Below are 21,745 nucleotides of genomic sequence, written 5' to 3'. Positions count from 1 at the left end.
TCTGCTAGCTCATTGTTCATGTTTGAATCTCATCATTTATGCAAATTACAGTCCAAGATAATTTAAGACATTAATTTTACACTTGTCACACGTTGTATAGCAAAATGTAGGAAAGTAAGTGGAGCAATATTTTTTAATCGTATTTTGCATTTTCAGCCACGAAAGAAGTTTAGCTGAATTCACTGCATACTCTATAAATATCATTGTCAGTCAAGAAAATATTGGCTTCAACAGAGCAACACTAATAAATGCCACTATTCACTTTAATATTGCACATCCTTAAAACACCACAAGCACAGGTACCAAAATGGCGTAGATTGAAAAACTAGTATTTCTAATTTGGTGGCTGAGGAGGAAACAATTAATTTGGGGGCCTTTTCAAAAGCAGCTGTTGGAGCCAGTCGCACAATGAACACTTTATAGATCTGCCGCTTGGTTTTAAATCCAGAATGTTGTGTTTTATGCACTTTTGATGGGGAGTGTGATTTTTTTTAAATCATTTGATGCTTTTCATGTATTTGCTTTTAACATTTTAAGTTCTTATTGTATGCATTAAACTGTTTGGCATTGCCCTTTCATGAGTACAAATTGTATTTGAATAAAGTATATTTGATTGAGTGACTGAACTAGTACTCTATACTGCCAACAAGATCAGTTGAGGCCTTTTCCAAACATTTTGCCCAGACCGTGCACTATACCCACGTAGATAAACACAATTAGGTTGGTTATCTTTTCATCATCAAGAATGCCTAACCTTCCACCTTTCAGTGAATTACAATACAAGGATTACAATGCAAATGAGAATGGAAATGCGTGGAGGCTGAAACTAATATTTCTAGTATGAGGAAAGAACCAAGGAATGCTGTGTAACTGCCACTTCAAATTAATGTCCCAATTAAACTTTGTGGGAATTAACGAGAAACTGTTCAGGAAGCTGATGAAGTGATAATGCAGAGCAATCACTGCATGTGTGGGCATTCAGACAACACCCAGAACAATTAAATAGTAAACGTGTTCCCACATGTCAACTGGCCCTGGAACAAAGGCAGCAACATCTTCTGCAAAAAGTCTCTTAAACAATGGGAGCAGATTACTCACAGTTGAAGCTGCAAATCAAGTTTCAACATGAGCATCTCATTGGGAGCGCTTGTTTCTATGAAGAGATGAGTTGAACACATCGTGGCAACTGGTCACTGGCTGTAAATTCTATTCCTCCACTCTACACCAAGCCAACACTTTGCTTGGCAAACTCTGTCCACCAAACAAAGACGCATATAATAACCAACGCTAAACTTGGTGCTCGATACTTACATCTTTCGAAGAAGCAATCTGATTTATGTACTCTCCGTCCGTAAAGAGGATATTCTGTCCTTCAGTCTGGGAATCTGCAAAGGAAACAAAAAAATGTATAAACCATAGCACCACCCCGACTTTATTGCAAGTAAATAATTCCCTAATTAGCAAAACTGTGCCAGACAGCCATGCCTAACTGTTTTCCTCCCTTAGGGATAATTTCCACTCCAACACAGAATTACTACTGGTATGGAGGTCATAAGCACAGTGTTACAAAATAGGAGGGAATTTGTTAACCACAAAGGTAAAAGGGGAAACACGTTTAACAAAAAAAGCAGGTTATTGCCTTTTTGTAAATGTTGTAACTTCGGAAGGATTTTGCAACCAAAATTTATTTCAAACTGCCTTTTTAAACCCTTGGAACATACTTTTTTTTAAAATTAGTTTCAACAGTTTGAATGGGAATTGCCTTAAATGAATGAAAAAGGAAAAACCAACAGAGAAGAACAGGAAAGTTCACTATGCTGATGCATCTTCGAAGAAAGATGCAAGGTAAATAAACAAATTCTTCATAGTGGAGTGTGTAAAAAAAAAAGTTTACACTTCGCACTTTTGCTGCCTTTATAACTCTAGAGGTTGCACATCAAAAGTCTTAGCAGGAATAAAGATTCTGAAAAATGTTAAGAGGGAGAAACATGGAGTTGTGTTTTCTTTAGCGGACATAAATTCTAACAATACTAATAACGAACATTTTGTGCGTTTTTTTTTTTTAAAGTGTATGTTCTTTTTAAGTCTCTTTGTGGACTACCCGAATGCTTAGAAGTTTTATAATAGATACACAGCAATAGATACTAGATCAGGCAACTCTTGAAAAATGACACCAAAAAACCTGTGGAGGTCAAAAAGCCAAATAACTAATCTTAAACTGCATCATCTCCTAAAAAAAAGGTTCATTAATTCAGATTCAGAAATTATTTAGGAACACAACTTTCCAATGTTGAACTTAATTTTCACTATGAGGTGACATTCATCCTTCATTCTAACGTAATCATTTGACTGGCGACGGCTCTGTTGATCAGTGAGCTCTGATCAGCACACGTTTCGTTATATGGCGTGGCCTACACATTTAACTACCAACTAAAATAAGGGCTGTCATTTGTATACTGGGTAGATTAAGTTTGAAAAGGTAATGGTTCATTGTCATTTTTCCAAATGTGCGCACCCTATCAAATACACATTTCTATTGAACATATTCTTTCTAGAGACAAAAAAACACCTTTGTTGCAAGAGAAAAATATTTAGAGTTCATCACTGCAGAGTAAAAAGTTCAAACTGATTCTTAACTCTACATTGCTGTAAATTAAGTGTTGGAAGCTAGAATGCCCAGATTAAGTGGCAGTGTTTTTCTGAGTGAGAGAAGGGTGCACATATTCCCAGTCACATGCCTCCTATGAGGGAACAGACCAATTACATACTGTACTAATAAATTATCATCATAATCAGACATCTGATAGGTCTCCAAGACTGCCTAACACCTGCTGGGAACAATCATGAAAAAACATGCAATTTTACACCAAATAAAAGGATAAAAAGAGGAATTAGTAAAAATGAAGAATTGAGAAACATGGCAGATTTATGGACTAGGTCAATCTCAGAGTGATTACTTCATCTGGGGGTAAAGGCACTGATGCATGAGCAGCAGGGACCTTAGACCTTAAGTAACTGAAAACATGGTACAGACATAACCGAAAAATACAAGTATGTAACATGTGGAGAGAGGCACACGGCTTAACACCCTCTGCCACCCGTTTCGCTTTCATGAGGTCGGAATGTTAAAGAGAGATCAAAATAAGCATTAGACTTTGCAAGTGTGCCTGCGCAATCTTGTTTTGACCAGAGTTGAAAATGTACCTCATTTTCCACAACATTGAATTTCAAACACAATGAAACATTTCACTACTGATAGCCCATATTCCGATGTGTAAATACTGTCAGAACACGGCCTTAGTTAACAATCTCTTTTCAACTGCTGGATTTTAGTTTTTCAAAACCATGTAGCTACCAGGGTAGACCATAGCCACTCAGTGTATGATAATGGCTCATAAATTAATTGCTGCTTTTACAGTCTACTGCTGATAAGTCATTATATAAGCTTCCTTTATATGCCTTGGTGGATTATGGCTAAGATCACAGATCCCCAGCATAGATGGACAAAATCCGATTTAGATCCATTACACTGGGAGTTGCCAGAAATTGTCTTATTTCCTGTCCGCACTACTAGAGGTCAAACGAGAATGCATATTTTAAAATGTTTTTGTTTATGTCAACATTGTGCATTAGAACTGATCAGATTTCTCTTTATTCACTCTTTTTATTATGGATCTTCAACAACCACAGCATGCCAGTATCGCACGTTCAATGACAATATTGACATATTCCACACTAATGGGATATTTGAAGTAACAAACCTGGAAAGGTGACGATTCCCTCTTGCTCTAGGGTCTCTGGGTTTATTCTTAAGGCTGTCGTACTGTGATTGTTCACATCTCTGTATAGCAAGTAACCCTACCAAATAAGTGAGAAGAGAATTAGAAACTACAGCAAACCTGACCCGCAATAAGGAAAGGAGATAGCAACATTTGTTTTTCTTTGCCTACCTGAGCATATCCCAGCCAAGATTTCTTGTCTTTTCTGCTTTTGATGCGGGATGTAGAATTGTATATATGACCCTAAAAAGTATAAGAAATGTAATGAGACTGGTAGTGTCATTGAAACTTTTGCTATCTTAAAATGGTTGCCTGTGGTGGTACTGAAAAGATCAACCAATGCCTTTCAATACAGTGCCCAATCATCAATCCCTGCCCCAGACTTAAAATATAAGATATAGCACAACTTCAATTCTCACAAGTTTCTTCCACTTTTCAAATCTCAAAGGAATATCTGCTGCACTACGGCAGACTGAAAGTGTCTACACAAAAGTAGGACCATGCAAAAAACAGGTCCTTTGCCTGTACATATTAAGATTTTGTGACAAGGTTTAATCACCGAATTCCAGTAAAATTGAAAAGATATGGACACCTATCAATACAGTCTGATAGAAGATCAAAATGAGGCTGGCTAAAAGGAGCCAAGGAAATAACTAGTTGTAGATATTTTGACCATCAAGTCATTCCAATAATATGAAGTAGAACTCATTCAGTTTATTAAAACAGCATAAATCAGAATTAATTGCAGGGGAATGTGCAAGTATTAGGGTGGTAGTTGTGTTATTTAAACATGTCAAAAGCATAGTTGAGGTTATGACCCGTGATGGGGCAGATGACTTCTACTATGGCTGCAATCATTGCGATGCTAAAGACTAGAATCAATCAGTCCTCCCCCCAAATACACAAAATGGAGAGTGAGTTTGCTCCATCATAACGCCTAGTTTATTTTGCAAGATACTGAGGATGCAAATGCAACTTTTGGGTGTAGGCTGCTTACATCAACAAGGTTAGAGAGAAGAATATGGAAGTACATTTAACAAGCATTGGCAAAGGTAATAGGTTAAACCTAAGCAAGAGCTTTTGGCATTGCCAATGTGTTTTAGTCATATTATACACCAGTGTGGCTTCTGTTCAACATGGCTAAAGGCTAGTGATGTAGAGGAGAGCTGCATGGAGTTTCGTAGAGTGGAATGGTGAAGAGTAGAGTGTTGTAGAGTGGAACGGCAAAGTGTAGCGTGCTGAGGAGTGGCAGAGAGTGGTATGTATTTGAGTGGCATAGAATAGAGTGGAACTGTGTAGAGTACCGTGGCATAGAGTGTTGCAGAGCTCGGTGCCATTGAGTGCCATGATTTTGAATTCAGCGGCAAACAATGCAGCATCGTAGATTAGAGTGGTTCATGGAGTGGAGAGGCGTGGCACAGAATGGAGTGGCGCAAAGTGCAATTATGTAGTTGGCAATGGGGAAGAGTCGAGTGGCATAGAATACAGAGGCATAGAGTGGTGCAGAGTAGAGTACCACAGAGTGGTACGAGTACAAGTGCCAGAGAATGCAGTGGTGTATAGTGGAGTAAGGTAGCCTGGAGTGGTGTGGCACAGTGGCATGGCGCAGAGTGGATGGTTTCAAAGTAGAGTAAAGTGGAATTGAATGGAGAGGTGCAGGGTAGAGTGCAATTGCGTAGAGTAGCAGAGTGTAATGGCGTTACGTGGTTTGGACTGCAGTGGCATTGAGTGCAATGGTGCAGAGTAGATTAGAGTTGCATACAGTGCATTGGCATAGAGTGCAGGGGCACAGAATTGAGTGTTCCAGAGTAAAGTGCATTTGCGTAGAGTGTATTGACAAAGGGCAGTGTTGCATAGTGGCATAGAGTACACTAGCGTAGAGTGGAGTTGTGCAGTGTAGATTGGTGTGGCCTAGCCTGGAATGGCAAAGAGTGCAGCGACATAGTTAGTTAAGAATGCATTGCATAGAGTAGGGTGGTATAGGGTTGAGAGGCTTAGCGTGAAGGTGTAGAGTGCAGTGGTGTAGAGTGCAGTGGTGTAGAGTGCAGTGGTGTAGAGTGCAGTGGTGTAGAGTGCAGTGGTGTAGAGTGCAGTGGTGTAGAGTGCAGTGGTGTAGAGTGCAGTGGTGTAGAGTGCAGTGGTGTAGAGTGCAGTGGTGTAGAGTGCAGTGGTGTAGAGTGCAGTGGTGTATAGGTGGGCAGAGTGGAGTATGCATGGTATGATGGTACTCTGCCATTACAGACAACAAGTTTTCAATTGAAATGACCATTACATTTGCACAGACATACCGTTTTACTAATAAAACTATACAGTGCACAAACGAAAATTGCATCACTGAGTGTAATGATTTGTTTTGATCATATTAAAGCATTTGTTTCCAACACAAAAACTAAATTTCAGCATCTGAAGACAGGGTGGGATCCCATTATGGACTAATACATGGTTTATCTATCTTAGTCTTATTTCTCTCATAACAGGACAGCGGCATAACAGATATAAATATATTGTCAAGTGATAAAATCATACAGCTGGTTTCTTCAACCTTGTGATATTTTAAATCTTGTCTCAATCCCCAGGTTGAGAAAAGAAGAAAGCACATGCAAATTATGTGCTCTCTGCATCGTTTACTAAATTAATTTACCACATACTTTTGTTTCGTTATCATACTATAGGAATCAAGTCAGATGTGTGAATTTCTAGTGTTGAATATACTGGGTGTAATATGATGCATGACAGTAATAACGCTGTCTATTTCATTTTCAATATTAATGTTCTTCTTGGCGGACTAGCAACCCAGAACTCAAGAGTCAAGACATCAAGAGTTTGATCATAGTAGTGAGTTCAAGGATTAGTCAATCTTGATACTAGCCCGTGCCTTTTTGATAACATGTCTGGGCAACCAATAAGGCACTTTCTTTTTTTGTGTTTTTTTATAAAAGCTCAACCAACCAGCTTTTAATGTATTTTATGAAGTCTCTGAATTTTAGGCAATGCGGTCAAGTCTTCAATTTCTTGCAACAACTGTCTGACGAGGAGTCCTGGTTTCACGTTGCGAGCCGCTGTGCTGTCACGTAGCACTAGGCACTTTTTAAAATGTTTTATTCCTTCATTCTGATTTCTTTGTAAATGTTTAAGCTTTTATTACTGTACTGCATTCTCATGCGAGATTAGTGTTATGCCAATTGCATATGCACTGAAATGATTATGTAAGCACATCTTGTTTATATTGCATCTGTAAACTTCTCTGGCTGCTTTGGCACTCGAATAAAGTTATTCTGATTCTGAATTGACTAATCCTTGAACTCACTACTTAGATCAAGCTCTTGATGTCTTGACTCTTGAGATCTGAAAGCCCAACAGGAAACAAAGTAGATACTTGATGGTGTCTTCTCTAAAGCAGAAAAGTAGACATTGTTCCCATTGCCCGTCAATACTAAACAAAATAATTAGTTGGTGATCTATCAGGGCACTGATGCAGATAAGCTGCAAGTGGGATTTAGCATTTCCGTATTTATCCTATGAATAGGGTTTGGACAAATACTGACCTTTGCACATGCTTTCTATTTAAATTACCGCTCAAAGCAGACTTAAGGAAGGCATTGAGCTTTACCGGATATAGCTCCAACAATGCCAATTCGACCGACGGCTGCAATATAAATGTAACCAACAAATGTATGATACCCTGCTTAATTACAATGTAATGTATAGGTTGTTTTCATGAATGCAACGGATAAAGAGAAAATTAATAAAGTGTGTTTAAAAAAAAAAGGAAGGCCTTTGGCTAGCCCAATCTCTTGAGAAGATTTCTTTACATAAGCTTACCACAGGATGGGGAGAAATTTGTCACATGAAGACAGTCCTTAATCATCCCTCTTACAAGAGACACCACCGCAGTTCTCCAGATATATAGCCAAAGCAGCGAAGGGCGTGTTCTGTTCCGACCATTTACATAATTTAGACCCAATTCGTGTGACAAATAAAATGGGAGGAGGGTAAAGGAAGGGACAGGACTTTTCTGTAAAAGCAGTTTACCTCCACCTGCATAGCTTCAGGTCTCAGCCCCATAAGTTGCCACAGGGACACATTAGGTAGTATATATCTGTAGTAGTGGAAAAAATGCCCTCACCCCAGGTGACTGTGGAAGGCTGAGAAGCAAGCCAACTGCCCTAGATAACTTCAACATACAGTGGGGGATATTTGTTGCCCATAAACCAGCTGTATCAAAAGTGACCCTTACATAAGAGAACATGCTTGAGCTTTGAAATCTGTTTGCATTGATTGCAAGACTTAAAAGCTGAGTACACTTTGGGCTGCACGCCATAATTTATGATTTGAAAAATTAATTTGCAAGTCAAGCGCAGCCATGAACTGTACACATGAGTGCACCAACAGACACACCCCACGACCAACCTAGATATCATTAGAGACTTCACCATTTGGGCCAATGCACAGTGCAGTGAGGCAACACTGGTCACGGTCTAAATCCACCCCGATTGTGTCAAGATGAGGGACTGACCTGCTGGCTGCATGGCAACTGCTGCCCTGGACGAAGGAGGTGAGACTGTGTCTGCCACCCAGGACCCACAAGGACACTGCGCTCATTTTGTATAAATGTATCTATTATTCCTCCTCAGAAAACGGTACCCCATGCCACATAATCGAAGCCAAACCACCAGGTAACCTTTTTTTGTGTGTTTTTTGTTACTTATTTCCAAATCTGTACCTGCTTTGCGCATTCTCACTGCCATTAATTACTTATTCAGATTAATCCTTTCGCTGACATACACTGTAAAAATGTTGGTTTCATGCTCGTCTCTCTCACCACTCACTTTGACAGGAACTTTGCCATTAAGTCTTCTAAAAATGAAATATAGGTTAGATAAAATATGGTTATATTTTAATTGGTATGGTGGTTGATTCCATTAGAGTTCATGAAAACAGGGTCCACCAGAAAATTAGTCACTAAAACCAAACCTGGTGTTCAAAAAGTTAGTTATTGTAAAAAAACAAAAATATTAGGTTGTGGTAGCAAGCAAACAACAAAGGTATAAAAATGAAGGGACCAAGCAAAATTAAAACTATCCTTAACACTGCATTCTCTTTTACAAAGCACTGGACCACAAAATTATCCCAGGATACATAATTTTACATTGAATCACTCAGGGCTTTTTAAGAGTCACTAGCAAGAGAAAAATGTATGCAGGAAGGTATATGTGACTTAAGAGTGAAACTCATACAACAACTAAAAAAGACAGGACTTCAGCACATTCAGAAAGGACCTACAACCCTGATCTGGAAGGCACTCCAACGTTATAGCACATAAAAAAAATCTATCCGCCTATTATGAAGCCTGTAATGACTGACTACTGCTTGATTTTATGTACCTTAATGCCCCGATTAAAAAAAATATATATATAAATATATATATATATATATATATATATATATATATATATATATATATATATATATATTTATTTATCTATCAAACTGTAATATCATTACTTTGCTCTTGCTGTCTGTATGTACCTATCCTGCAACTATTCCTTATGTGCCTCTCCCAACACAATGCACTGTAGTATTATTTAGAGAAAAGGAGTGGTTACATAACATACATTTAAATCAAGAATGTTCAACACAACCATCAGAACTAAAATGAAATATACATTACCCTCACTGTGCCACTGTATCCAGACCCAATTTTGTATAGGCCATCTTTGCATAGGAGATAGAGAAAGAAACCATCACTCTGGAGTAGGCACTGGTCATCTTCCTCAACAGGGATATCTTTTAACGCCCACTTCTGCATTAAGGCTGCTTTCTTTATTCCATTGCTAAACCAGTCCTGAATCTGGATTTTGCCCACCAACACTGCCTGAACACTCCTCTGTAGAGAATTCAAAATAATTGGCACCTGCAAGACAAATGAAGTCGTTTTATTCAGGGAAATATGGAGCGCTTTTCCATTAAAAAACAGAATGCATGTGCAAGAACAAGATTGCAAATGTTAAAAACAAGCATTGACAAAATATTCTAACGAAATCAACAAAATACAAAAATATTTTTTAAAAAGCAAGGCATATGTTTAATGTTATGTTTCTGTAAATGTACATATGAACAAACCATAGGTGAGTAAAAATCTTTTAAGTAATATGCTTCCTATTTCATCTTAAGTGTAGAATGGGTGACGATCAGCAGGAGAACTAGCAGCGAGTCACCCGCTACAGCAAATGCAGAACTCCGACAATTGTCCTAAATTATTTAATGGATGTAGAAAAACCAGTGAACAAATATCAACTGAACTGACTGTGCACGGATCATTGCCAACCAAGACCGTGGTTTTGGCTTGTATTGTGGTTAACATGTCCTACAGTACAATAAATACCGAAATGTACACAAAAATGGTCATACACCTAGATGAGAACCTGAAAATGTAACCTTCACAAAAGACAATAATAAATGTAAAAGTAAAATTTGTAAAGGTACTACAATGAAGAGATCTTCCTTTGAAGTTGAAGAAATATTATCATGGAAAGGGTTGATAATACTTTATTATCAAGCTGTTGGGTACTAAAGTGCAGAACTATATCCTGTTTCCTACTGCCTGGCCAAAAAGCCATCCAAATTGAAGTAAGGCTCTCTTACAACTGCCTATACAATCAACTACAGACATAAAGGTAACAATTGTATCTCTGAATAGTCTAAGAAGCGTTTCAAACAGGACAGCATCAGGCTAGGTCAAGTTAGACATCTCGCTTGCATTGAAATGTTACTAAAGAAAACCCTGATATAAAGCATGGGATTAAAATGTAACACTATATAAACTGAGCAGTTTGGAGGAAATGGAGTTAGCAAAAGGACAAAAATAGGAACATGGATAATTAGAGGGGTAGATATGTGTAAAGAAAAGAGTGAGGAAATGGGGGGGGGGGGGGGGGGGGGGAGGGAGAGGAAAAGTCATGTACCGAGAGAAAGGAGAGGAGGATGCATTGAACAGCTCGGGGTGCACAATAGATAATTTCAGGGTGTCAGCCAATTCAGGTAGAAAATAAATAGAAACGTTTTTAGTTAGTAGATTTAGGTTAGTAGTTGCAGCTGCCGAGAAGAATTGTGAATAGGCAATTTTCGTGTTTGCAGATTCCAGTCTCAAGGTGTTTTTGCTTCTTCATTGTTTCCTTCTGAGATTTTTATGATGGATCATAGGTAGTGGGGCTGTGCAGAGTGAATGGTTTTGAAAGTTATACATGCCAATTTTAATTTATTCTGGCCTCTGTAATCTTCTATTACTGGTAGGTGTTCTCATATAGAGGCAGAACTCAATTTGTGGTCGGAAATGCATAAGGCATTGAATGATACTTGTGTGTCATGTATTCTGTACATTCCATTGTTATGGCACTAATTGTTAAAAGTGCAAACACGTTTGGTTGTGACTTGACCAGGAGGTGGCAATACCCTGGTTGTCAAGCCACTGGGGTGCTATTAGTATCAGTGTGATGAGTGAGACACTGCACCTGCTGATTACCTGCCAATGTCAGGTGCTCTACAGGTCTAGCCCCTACTAGTGTTTAGTATTCTGGAGTGAAATCACTTCCTAAGACTGAGCATTCCCTTGCAAAGTCTGCCCATTTTGAAAGCACAGTATTGTCTGAATTTGTTGTTAACACTCCTACAGTCCAACACTGAATTGCGGTGTCTGGTAATACGATCGGGAATAAAACGATACCCCCTTTCCACCAAGAAAACAGCTACCTGTGAGCAATGCTCCCATTGCAGTCTTGTTGGCCTTTTTAATTTTCTCACGAGTCATCTACTATGTCCACCAAGGAGATGTTGACCTGTTAAAGTTGTATTAAATGTAGTTAATTGGACCCAAACTCAGATAAGTGGCGTCATGCACACCTATGTAACACTATACCAGTGCAGAGTGGTTTGCTTTTTGTGTCTGTCAAATACAATGACAAATGTATCCAATGACCTTCCATTCCTGGATAATTGTTTAAACTCTTTTGTTACATTCCTCGATGCAGTGTTTCGTGATTTACTCATCTCATTTGTAATGTCCACAGAAATTGGGTAGGACACTGAAAATAGCTATACGCACTGTGTAGCAGCTCTCAGCGTTTTTGCTCACCGCAGCCAACATGTGCTGTTTCTGTGGAGAGAAAGGTCTTTGCATGCCTGATTATTAGATCTCCATCTTGCTGCAGTTTTTTAGTGAGTAATCTGCCCCACATGATACTAACTTGCAATGGATGGTATGTGTATTTTTCCTCCAATTCCAGGTATTACTGGCTTGGAGGAAGATGGACATTTAAATAACTACTTTCCCTGGTTTTTTCAGGAAAAGACATTACTTTTGTTTCTCCTTCAGCTGTACACAATATTTATCTACTGCTCTCGATCACTGTACAGCATACTACTAAACCGTCTTGTGGATAGGCATTATATACCTGTTCTTAGTGTGAACCAGCTTAAATAATTTTCTATGTCTTAATCTAGTTAATAGTGGAGAATCGTTCGGCTGAGTAGATAAATCCTCACATGCTGTTTAATCATTATCTTATCTCTAATCCAGTGTGGTCGCAACAGACCTGTCTGGATCCTTGCCAATGTCTAGTTCTTCACAAGGTTTCTTACAAACAGTTTGAGTGTTTTTTGAATTCACATAATCTAAATTCTCTTTTGCAACAGTGCAGTCGTTTTGGCTTCAAAACTTCACTTCTGTCTCTTTGTCAATGCATGACTTGGAGACCTTTTCAACTTTCTTAAGTGGAGGAGGGCGACTGCTGATTTAGACTGCGACGACTATCAGGAGCAGCTTTGGAGCGGTACTGTGATCAAAAGCAAACAGTCCTTGCAGGCCTCGGAGTTGTGGTCCTGCTCCAAGCACCACAAATAAACCAAGTGTGGGTCTGTCACGGACATCTGCCTGTGACAGGCACCACAGGGTCTAAAACCCATTGGTTTCTTGGGGGACATCCCTCATTCACCAGGAGAAAGGATTCCTAAAATATCTTAGACAAAACAACAACAAAAACTTAGTCAAAAAGTGACTGGGAGTAGCTCCTACAGATCTGCGCTGACTGGCAGAGAAAGAAAAGAACTGAAGTTAGCACACTAGGGTGGCAGGCCAATATAGGCACTTTGCTTGTCACATCCAGTCGGAATGACACCACCAACATACACGCACGGGTACTGCTCAATATTTACCGGATCCAAGTTGACACCTATGGATAATTCGAAGGTATATGTGACTATAAGTCTCAGATAAGAATATATAGATAGCTCCCCCAAAATAACCTGAACAAATGAATGGAGGCACGCATAAGCTGTTATTAGCCCCCTTCCTTCCACAAAGCCATTTTGGTTACAATACTCAAAACTAACAAATCGAAATAGAAAGTGTAAATCAGATAGACCTTTCCCTTTCAAATACGAACACCAAGATCCTAGCAAAAACTATAGCTGTTCAGCTACATAGATACATGCCTGGATGTGTCACGGCGAAGCAAGCAGGCAATTTTTTGTGAACCATTTTACATACACACGTCACACTGTGTAATCTTTAATATAATATTTTAAGCAAAAAACAAAGCACAAGTCAATATATACCTGAATGTTTTGGCATGCATGGCTGCCGTTGTTGGTGAGAATTGCAGAGATGGCCTGTAGCGTCCTTCCGGTCTCTCCCCAGCTCACAACCAGACTGAAGAGGCAAGCGCAGGATAGTGCAGTCAGTGACTGTCCAGTACTGTCATTCATTCCCGTACATCTAACAGTGATTTCCAAAAGAAGTTGGAAGAGCGATTCTGTGAAGAAAACACATTGAAATTACACCGGTGCAACCGTGCTATTAGTTCACCTCAGCAACAGTGTTAGAAAAGGATGCCTAGGTATTCAGTCAGTGGTCTCTGTTCTCTGTTCAATGTCTACTAAGGTATGGCAGCGATATATACGGTAATACGATTTCTAACTTTGTCCGAATTAGCTTAACACTCCTTGAAATTATAAATTAGATGCGGACTGTGGTCATGCCAAATGTTCAAGGAAAGTAAAAAACTTCCAATGAAATAAACTGCTTGCATATTTTCACATGTAGATTCAAATCGGTCATGCCTCTGATCCTTGTGGCCCAAAGTGTAAAGTCCTTCATTGAGACTCATCTATATATTTGGGAATTATGATTTTACGTGCAATATAGAATGCACTTACCTGTATGGAATAAATGTAAATTTATTCTGCTACTTCCACCAACCTCTGAACGCTTGCATTCTTATCTAACAGTAAAGGGGCTCTATTTACATGCCAATCAGCCAAGGGTCAAAGTACCAAAGTACTGTTATTAGAAATCCCACTGCACTTTCAGCGAACACACTAGACTTCTAAAAGTCCCCTTCTAATAGTACATGCTAGTGATTATAGATCACCTTTTGCAACACAGATCCTTATTCCCCTCCCTCGCTGCACACAAGTATCGGTCTTGAATCAAGACATGTAAATAATGTACAGATGTTAATATGTTGCCCTCATGCAGAACAAAATGGATGGATACATGTGCATGCAAAGAAACCACACATCATGTCAATGGTGCTGGTGATCATTAGTCTAGACAAATACTACTCTGTATACTTGCTCCTTGAATAAATGAAAAACTCTAAATGGGACCATTTTTCAAATTAAAGGAATACTTCGTTAACGATATGAAATTATCGTGTCCTAGTTTGGGGGCAATATTTCTATACTACGTTGATGAAATGTCTGGACTATCTATTATTCTAATACTGAAGCTAAAAGTTGACACTACTTTTAACTTCTGTGCCCCTGTGCACACTTGTTATTTTACCATTCATAGTGAGGTAACAGAAATATTAGTTCGGAGAAGCTGTCGTTTTTGTAGCTGGTGCGTTTTGCACTTAGCCCTCATGCAGAGGCCATCCCCTTAGTAAGACTAAAAGAACAAGTTACTTACCTTCGGTAACGATATATCTGTAAGAAACATTAGTTAGTGTTAGATTCCTTACCTTAGAATATCCCCAGGCGTCAGTCTGGATCCGGAAACTTTTGCGTAGCAGTACCCCTGCGCGTCGGTAGGCGTCGTCTGCAGGCGTCCCCTGCGGCTCCGCGTCCGTCGTTGGCGTCGTGCGCCGTGATGACGTCGCTGGAGTATATAGACGCCGCCTCCGCGCGCTGACGTCAGTTCTTTGCACACAGCATTTCCGCGCCAGGAGACGCAGAGCCATGAGAGAACCAACACTGGTGCCATGTAAAAACTAGGGCCCTGAAAGGGATGACCTTAACCCTAGGTATCAGTTCGCAGAACGGGGAGGATGGGTGGGTTCGGTAAGGAATCTAACACTAACTAATGTTTCTTACAGATATATCGTTACCGAAGGTAAGTAACTTGTTCATCTGAAAGAAACACGTTAGTGTTAGATTCCTTACCTTAGAATACATACCCCAGCAATACCAACCCCGGTGGTGGGTCTGCGAACCAATACAAAACTACACCAGAAAGTCCTGGAGGACAGAACGGCCAAAGAAGCCATCCCTCCGGACTTGACTGTCCAGGCAGTAGTGCCTCGCAAAGGTGTGCAGCGAGGCCCACGTAGCCGCTTGGCAAATGTCCTGCAAGGGGACTCCCCGGCCCAGGGCAGTAGTAGCCGCCGTGGCCCGAGTGGAATGGGCCCTCAGCCCAACAGGAGACTCCTTCCGAGCCAAAGAGTAGCACGCTTTGATGCAGAGGACGACCCATCGAGAGATGGTTCGCTTACAAACCGCCCGTCCCTTCTTCGCACCCACGTAGCCAACAAACAGTTGGTCATCCACCCGGAACTGGCGTGTGCGATCCATGTAGAATGAAAGCGCACGTTTTGGGTCCAGACGGTGGAGCCGCTCTTCATCCTTTGAAGGATGCGGAGGCGGGAAGAAGGAAGGGAGGGTGATGGACTGCCCGATGTGAAAGGCCGAAACAACCTTGGGCAGGAAAGAAGGTCTAGTCCTCAGAACCACCTTGTCAGGATGAATGGACAGGAAAGGAGGTTGGATAGAAAGAGCCTGGAGCTCACTCACTCTCCTGGCAGAGGTGATGGCAACCAGGAAAGCCGTCTTTAAAGTCAGGAGACGGAGAGGACAAGAATGAAGGGGCTCAAAGGGAGCACACATCAGGAAGGTCAGAACCAGGTTCAAATCCCACTGAGGCATCACAAACGGAACAGGTGGAAACATGTGAGTGATGCCTTTTAAGAACCGAGTTACAATCGGGGATTTGAACAAAGAAGGCTGATCAGGAAGCCTCAAAAAGGCTGAAAGGGCAGAAAGGTAGCCCTTGATAGTGCCCAGAGCAGAGCCCTGCTGGGCAAGAGAAAGAAGAAACAGAAGAACCTCCGAAAGAGGGGCAGAGAGAGGATCCACAGCCTTTGCTGTGCACCACGCCACAAATCTGTTCCACCGACAGGCGTATACCGACTTAGTGGAGGGACGCCTGGCTGCCAGAATAACATCACAGACTTCAGGAGGCAAGTCAAATGGCCTCAACTGCCGCCGCTCAATCTCCAAGCATGGAGGTGGAGACTGGACAGGTTCGGGTGGAGGACCGTCCCCTGCTGCTGCGACAGAAGGTCCTCCTGAAGAGGCAGGCGGATCGGGGGACCGACTGACATGCTGAGTAGCTCGGGATACCAGTACCTTCGAGCCCAGTCTGGAGCCACAAGGATAACTTGGGCCCGGTCGCGCCTGATCTTCTTCAGCACTCTGGGCAGAAGTGGTATAGGCGGAAAGGCGTATAACAGACCGCAACTCCACTCGCGCCGAAAGGCGTCGCCGTGCGAGTGCCGTCTTGGAAACTCCAACGCGCAGAACTGATGACATTGCGCGTTCTCTTCTGTGGCGAATAGATCTAACCAAGGCTCTCCCCATTGCAGAAAGATGCCTTGCGCCACGTCCGAGTTCAGACGCCATTCGTGATCCATCGAGCACCGACGGCTGAGTTCGTCCGCCCTGGCGTTCAGAGAACCTGCCAGGTGTTGAACCGTCAGAGTCACGCCCTGACGTTCCAGCCATTGCCAGAGGCGCAGAGCCTCCTGGCAAAGGGTCCACGACCCCACTCCGCCCTGTTTGTTGCAGTACCACATGGCGGTGGTGTTGTCGGTGAACACCTGCACTACACTCCCGTTGACAAAGGGGAGGAATGCCTTCAGTGCCAGACGAATCGCCCGCAGCTCCAACAAGTTGATATGGAGCCGGGACTCCGCCGGAGACCAGATGCCTCTGATCTCTGCCTCTCCCAAGTGGCCACCCCAGCCCTGGAGGGACGCGTCCGTCACGACAACGTGCTCCGGTTGGGGAAGGGAGAGGGACTTGCCCCTGACCCAATCGCGGTCCGTAAGCCACCACTGCAGTTGTCTCGCAGTGCCCTCCGAGATCAAGACGTGGTCGGACAAGTTGCCCTGATGCTGGGCCCACTGAAACTTCAGGTCCCACTGCAGAGCCCGCATCCGCCACCGGGCGTGATGCACCAGAAGGATGCAGGAAGCCATCAGTCCCAGCAGCCGCAGCGTCAACCTGACCGAAACTCGGGATAGCGGCTGAAAGATGGGAATCAAAGCCTGAATATCCCGAACCCGCCGTTCCGGAGGATAAACCCGAAACTGCGCCGAGTCCAGAACCGCTCCGATGAAGAGGAGCTTTTGAGAGGGGCACAGGTGTGATTTCGGCACATTGATGGAGAACCCCAGGTCGTGCAAGAGGTCTGCCGTCATCTGAAGGTGGTGGACGACTGTCTGGGGCGAGCCCGCCTTCAACAACCAGTCGTCTAGGTAGGGGAAGACTGAAACCCCTAACCTGCGCAGATGGGCTGCGACCACCGCCATCACCTTTGTGAACACCCGTGGGGCGCTGGTAAGGCCGAAGGGGAGCACGATAAACTGAAAGTGCTCCAGGCCTACCGTGAACCGCAGGTAACGCCGGTGGGCCGGCAGGACGGGGATGTGAAAATAGGCGTCCTGCAAGTCCAACGCTACCATCCAGTCTTGCGGGTCTAGAGCAGCCAAGACCTGAGCTAACGTCAACATCTTGAACTTCTCCTTCCGGAGGAAGCCGTTGACGTTCCTTAGATCCAAGATAGGACGTAGGCCCCCCTTGTCCTTCTTGGGCACCAGAAAGTAGTGGGAATAACAACCACGCCCTACTTCTGGCCCAGGAACGCGCTCGATGGCCCCCTTGGCCAAGAGGGCCGTAACTTCCTCCTGCAGAAGTGTCAAGTGGTCCCCCGACACACGGTGGTTCTGCGGTGGCATGGCTGGAGGAGAGGTCTCGAAGGGGAGGGAGTAGCCCCTTCGGACAATTTGCAGCACCCACCTGTCCGAAGTGATTGTGCGCCAGTGAGCGTGGTGATGGCGAACCCTGCCACCCACTGGCGTCACATGGGGCCGAAAGCACGGACTAGGAGGATTTTGGGGTAGATGCTGCGGGGGAGGGTGTGGTCTGACCCCGCCGTTGTCCCCGACCGCCACCACGGCGGTTTCCACGGCCGCCACCGCGTTGAAAGGATTGTTGCGGCGCGTGGCTGGCAGCACGTGTGGGGGCGCCCCTTCCTTGGCCACGAAAGGGGCGAAACGAACCCGGTTGCTGACGCTGGGTCGAGAGACCCAAGGACTTGGCCGTGACCCTAGAGTCCTTGAAGCGTTCCAGCGCGTGGTCCGCCTTGTCACCGAACAGGTGACAGCCATCAAACGGCATGTCCATCAGGGTATTCTGGACATCAGCCGAAAAATTGGCGGATCTCAGCCAGGCGTGGCGACGAATCGCCACCGTCGTAGACATAGCTCTGCCCAGCGAGTCGGTCGTATCAAGACCACACCGAATTGAATATTTCGCTGCATCTCGGCCCTCAGCCACAGCCTGACCGAGTTTTGCCCGCACCTCCATGGGGCATTCTGGCAGCAGCTCCGCGACCGTATCCCACACAGAGTGGGTGTAGCGGCCCAAGAGGCAGGCGGTGTTGCAAGACCGCAGGCCCAAACTAATGGACGAGAAGACCTTTTTGCCAAACTGGTCATACCTCTTGGATTCCCGGTCGGGCGGGGCCGACGGGAATGCGGACTGGGAGGTCGAGGCCTGGATCACCAGACTCTCAGGAGTGGGGTGGGTAGACAGGTACTTGGGGTCGTCCGGACAAGGACGGTGGCGCCTGGCCACGTTCCGATCAACAGGCGCACCTGAAGCGGGCCTGGACCACGTGCCCAACAGAACGTCTGACAAGGCTTCATTAAACGGCAGCAGTGGCTCCTGTGGGCATGACTGCGGTTTGAAGACCTCGGTGAGGATGTTAGGCCTCACGGCCGCGACGGGGAGCTCAAGGTTTAAGGCCTTGGCAGCCCTCATCAGCACCACAGAATAGGCAGCTCCCTCCACCGATGCCACGGAAGGAGGAGAGATCAAACCAGGGTTAGGAGAGTCGTCCAAACCACTGGCATCCCCCAAGTCACCTGTCCAGTCCGGGTCATACTGGCACTCGCGTGACAGAGGGTCCTCGGACCCCTCCCAACCTTCACCGTACTCCTCATCCTCTCCGTATTCGTACTCCTCATCCTCTCCGTATTCGGAGTCAATGATGAAGACCGGCTCCTCGGGGTTCATGGGCCCCATCGGCGCCGGGACCGGCGTCGAGCGACGCCCGTCCGGCGCCGCGTCCGGCGTCGGAGAAGGTAAGGGGACGGCGCCGCCCGGAGCCGGCGCCGGAACCCCACCGCCGGCCGGAGCCGGCACTGGAGAACCGGCGCCGCGCGGGGGCGGCGTCGGGGGTAACCCCGATGGCAACGGCGCCGGGGAGGCCAGAAGACCAGCCGGCGCCGATCCCGAAGGCCCTTGCGGCGCCGGGGTCGGAGCCGTCGGCGGCGCCGGGGCCGGAGCACCCGACGGCGCCGAGGCAGGGACACCCGAACCGCCAGGGCCCCCAGACGGTAGCACTGGGCCCGAAGGCACCGTAGGCCCCGTCGGAGAAGCGAGCGCCCTCATGGCCATGAGGAACGCCTCGATCTCCTCAGGCGTCGCGCCATGCCCAGGGACCGGAGGGTATGAGGCAGGCCGCGCCGGCGACTCTCGCGGAGCCGCGGGGTTGGGGTCACCCGAGCCCCCGGCCGCATCGCGCGAGCGTCGGGGGTACGATGACGACGCCCCGACTTCTTGTGCTTCCTACCTGACGAGTGGTGTCGACTTCCGGAACGCTCGGCGCGGCTCCGCGACCGCTCCCTCGAACGCTCTCTCGACCTCCGGCCGGACCGGGACCGCTCCCGGTCCCGACGTGGGGCCGACACCCGGAGCTCCAGCAGCTTGCGGGACCGCTCCCGCCTAGCCTTGTTGGTGAGGGCCCGGCAGTCGACACAGGAGTCCACGTCGTGGTCGGGGCCCAGACACCGGAGACAGAGGCGGTGATGGTCCGTGACCGACATCGTGCGCTCACAGTCATCGCAATTCTTAAACCCAGGCATCCTATCAGGCACAGTAAGAGAAAAAACAATCGAAAAACTTGGTCAAAGACCGGAGTACTGCTCTTCAGATCTGCGTCCACTGGCGCGGAAAAAGGAAGAACTGACGTCAGCGCGCGGAGGCGGCGTCTATATACTCCAGCGACGTCATCACGGCGCACGACGCCAACGACGGACGCGGAGCCGCAGGGGACGCCTGCAGACGACGCCTACCGACGCGCAGGGGTACTGCTACGCAAAAGTTTCCGGATCCAGACTGACGCCTGGGGATATTCTAAGGTAAGGAATCTAACACTAACGTGTTTCTTTCAGATTCGCTTCTTTAAAACAAGGTTAGATTAAAAATACGCACATAAAGTCCCACAGTCTATGACTGGGTTTAGCCAGTGACCCCAGCATTCAAAGAGCGCTATAATAATGCTTGTCGGTAAACAGTTAAATGCTGAGAGGGTAGAGAGGCTGTATTACCATGGCAGAAATAGAAAACATTAACGAGGTAGTTCCACAAAGCTCATTATTTCTTATGTGGCTATTGAATGTCCCACAATAGGAAATCTCCGAATCATTCTCATATTGGTTTTGTAATATCTGCAATTTTCTCCAAATTTAACAGGTGAAAGATAATACCTGTTAGCTGCCATGTTTCCCTCTCTCTGCTATTTTCAGATACACTGAGGCAGATTATGTCGTCTAGGCACACTGGCATGACTAATGCACATACAGTGACAAGTAACATGCCTTTCTTTCACTTGAAATGTGTCAAAAGACACCAATTTTATGTCCGTACAAGAGGCGAGTATTCTGCCTAAACTTTCTTTATTCATTCTTCAAGCAGTTTTTAACAATAAAAGACAAAAAGCTCTCTTTCCCAGCGTGCAGAGAGAAGTAGTGAAGGTCAACAAGTTAGCCATTCAACAGTGTCCTAGTCCCACAAAAGCCTATGCCATCACGTCCTCTTCCTTTCCTGCTCTCCGACAAGTAAGTTACCTTTCCCCATTATTTCATTGCATATCGTTTTTGCTATTTATTGTATACCATTATTGTTCTATGTATGAAGTATGGTATGGTATAGTATGGTGAAGTAGTGTGGCTCACTGGTTAGAGGCGGCAGACCCGAGAGCAGAGGACGGCCCGGGACCAGGGTTCGATTCCCGGCGCGGCAGGTTTCTGGACCAGGGTCAGCGGACTCGATAATTCTCTCGCCTCGGTGCCCACTCTGATCAGCGATCACACTCGGCAACTCTGGGCATTAGCTTGCCTCATCTTCACTAACGGCCCCACCAGACCGCCGGGGATGCCTGGTCTCACCCTGGAGATACCCATTAAGGGACCATCTCTCAGGGAAGCCAGGAAGGGTTTCGCAGCGGTCGAAGCGCCTTGGGACCCTCCGGGTAAGTAGTGCGCTATATAAATGCCTATACATACATACATATGAGATTTGAGGCTTCGCGTTGACTTTAGTTAAGCAGAGGGAGCTCCCTT

At 44.9% G+C, this 21,745-nt stretch overlaps 1 protein-coding gene across 12 annotated transcripts in view; it reads right to left on the bottom strand.

Moving 5' to 3' along the window:
* The window catches only part of MYCBP2 (MYC binding protein 2), a 2,065,574-nt gene that overhangs the window by 1,852,223 nt on the left and 191,606 nt on the right, over positions 1-21,745 (bottom strand). For all 12 annotated transcript variants that reach the window (XM_086934832.1, XM_086934837.1, XM_086934835.1 and 9 more), the window contains exons 5-9: positions 13,392-13,588; positions 9,451-9,693; positions 3,951-4,022; positions 3,762-3,858; positions 1,312-1,385 (exon numbers count right to left, since the gene is read on the bottom strand). In XM_086934832.1, coding sequence (XP_086790958.1) covers positions 1,312-1,385; positions 3,762-3,858; positions 3,951-4,022; positions 9,451-9,693; positions 13,392-13,588 — 683 coding nt within the window. The remainder of the gene's footprint in view (positions 1-1,311; positions 1,386-3,761; positions 3,859-3,950; positions 4,023-9,450; positions 9,694-13,391; positions 13,589-21,745) is intronic.

This window comes from Lissotriton vulgaris, chromosome 8 (genome assembly GCF_964263255.1).
Source record: "Lissotriton vulgaris chromosome 8, aLisVul1.2, whole genome shotgun sequence".
NCBI classification, from domain to species: Eukaryota; Metazoa; Chordata; class Amphibia; order Caudata; family Salamandridae; genus Lissotriton; species Lissotriton vulgaris.
Note: the sequence above shows the minus strand (reverse complement) of the source record. Positions and strands in the feature narration are given on the sequence as shown.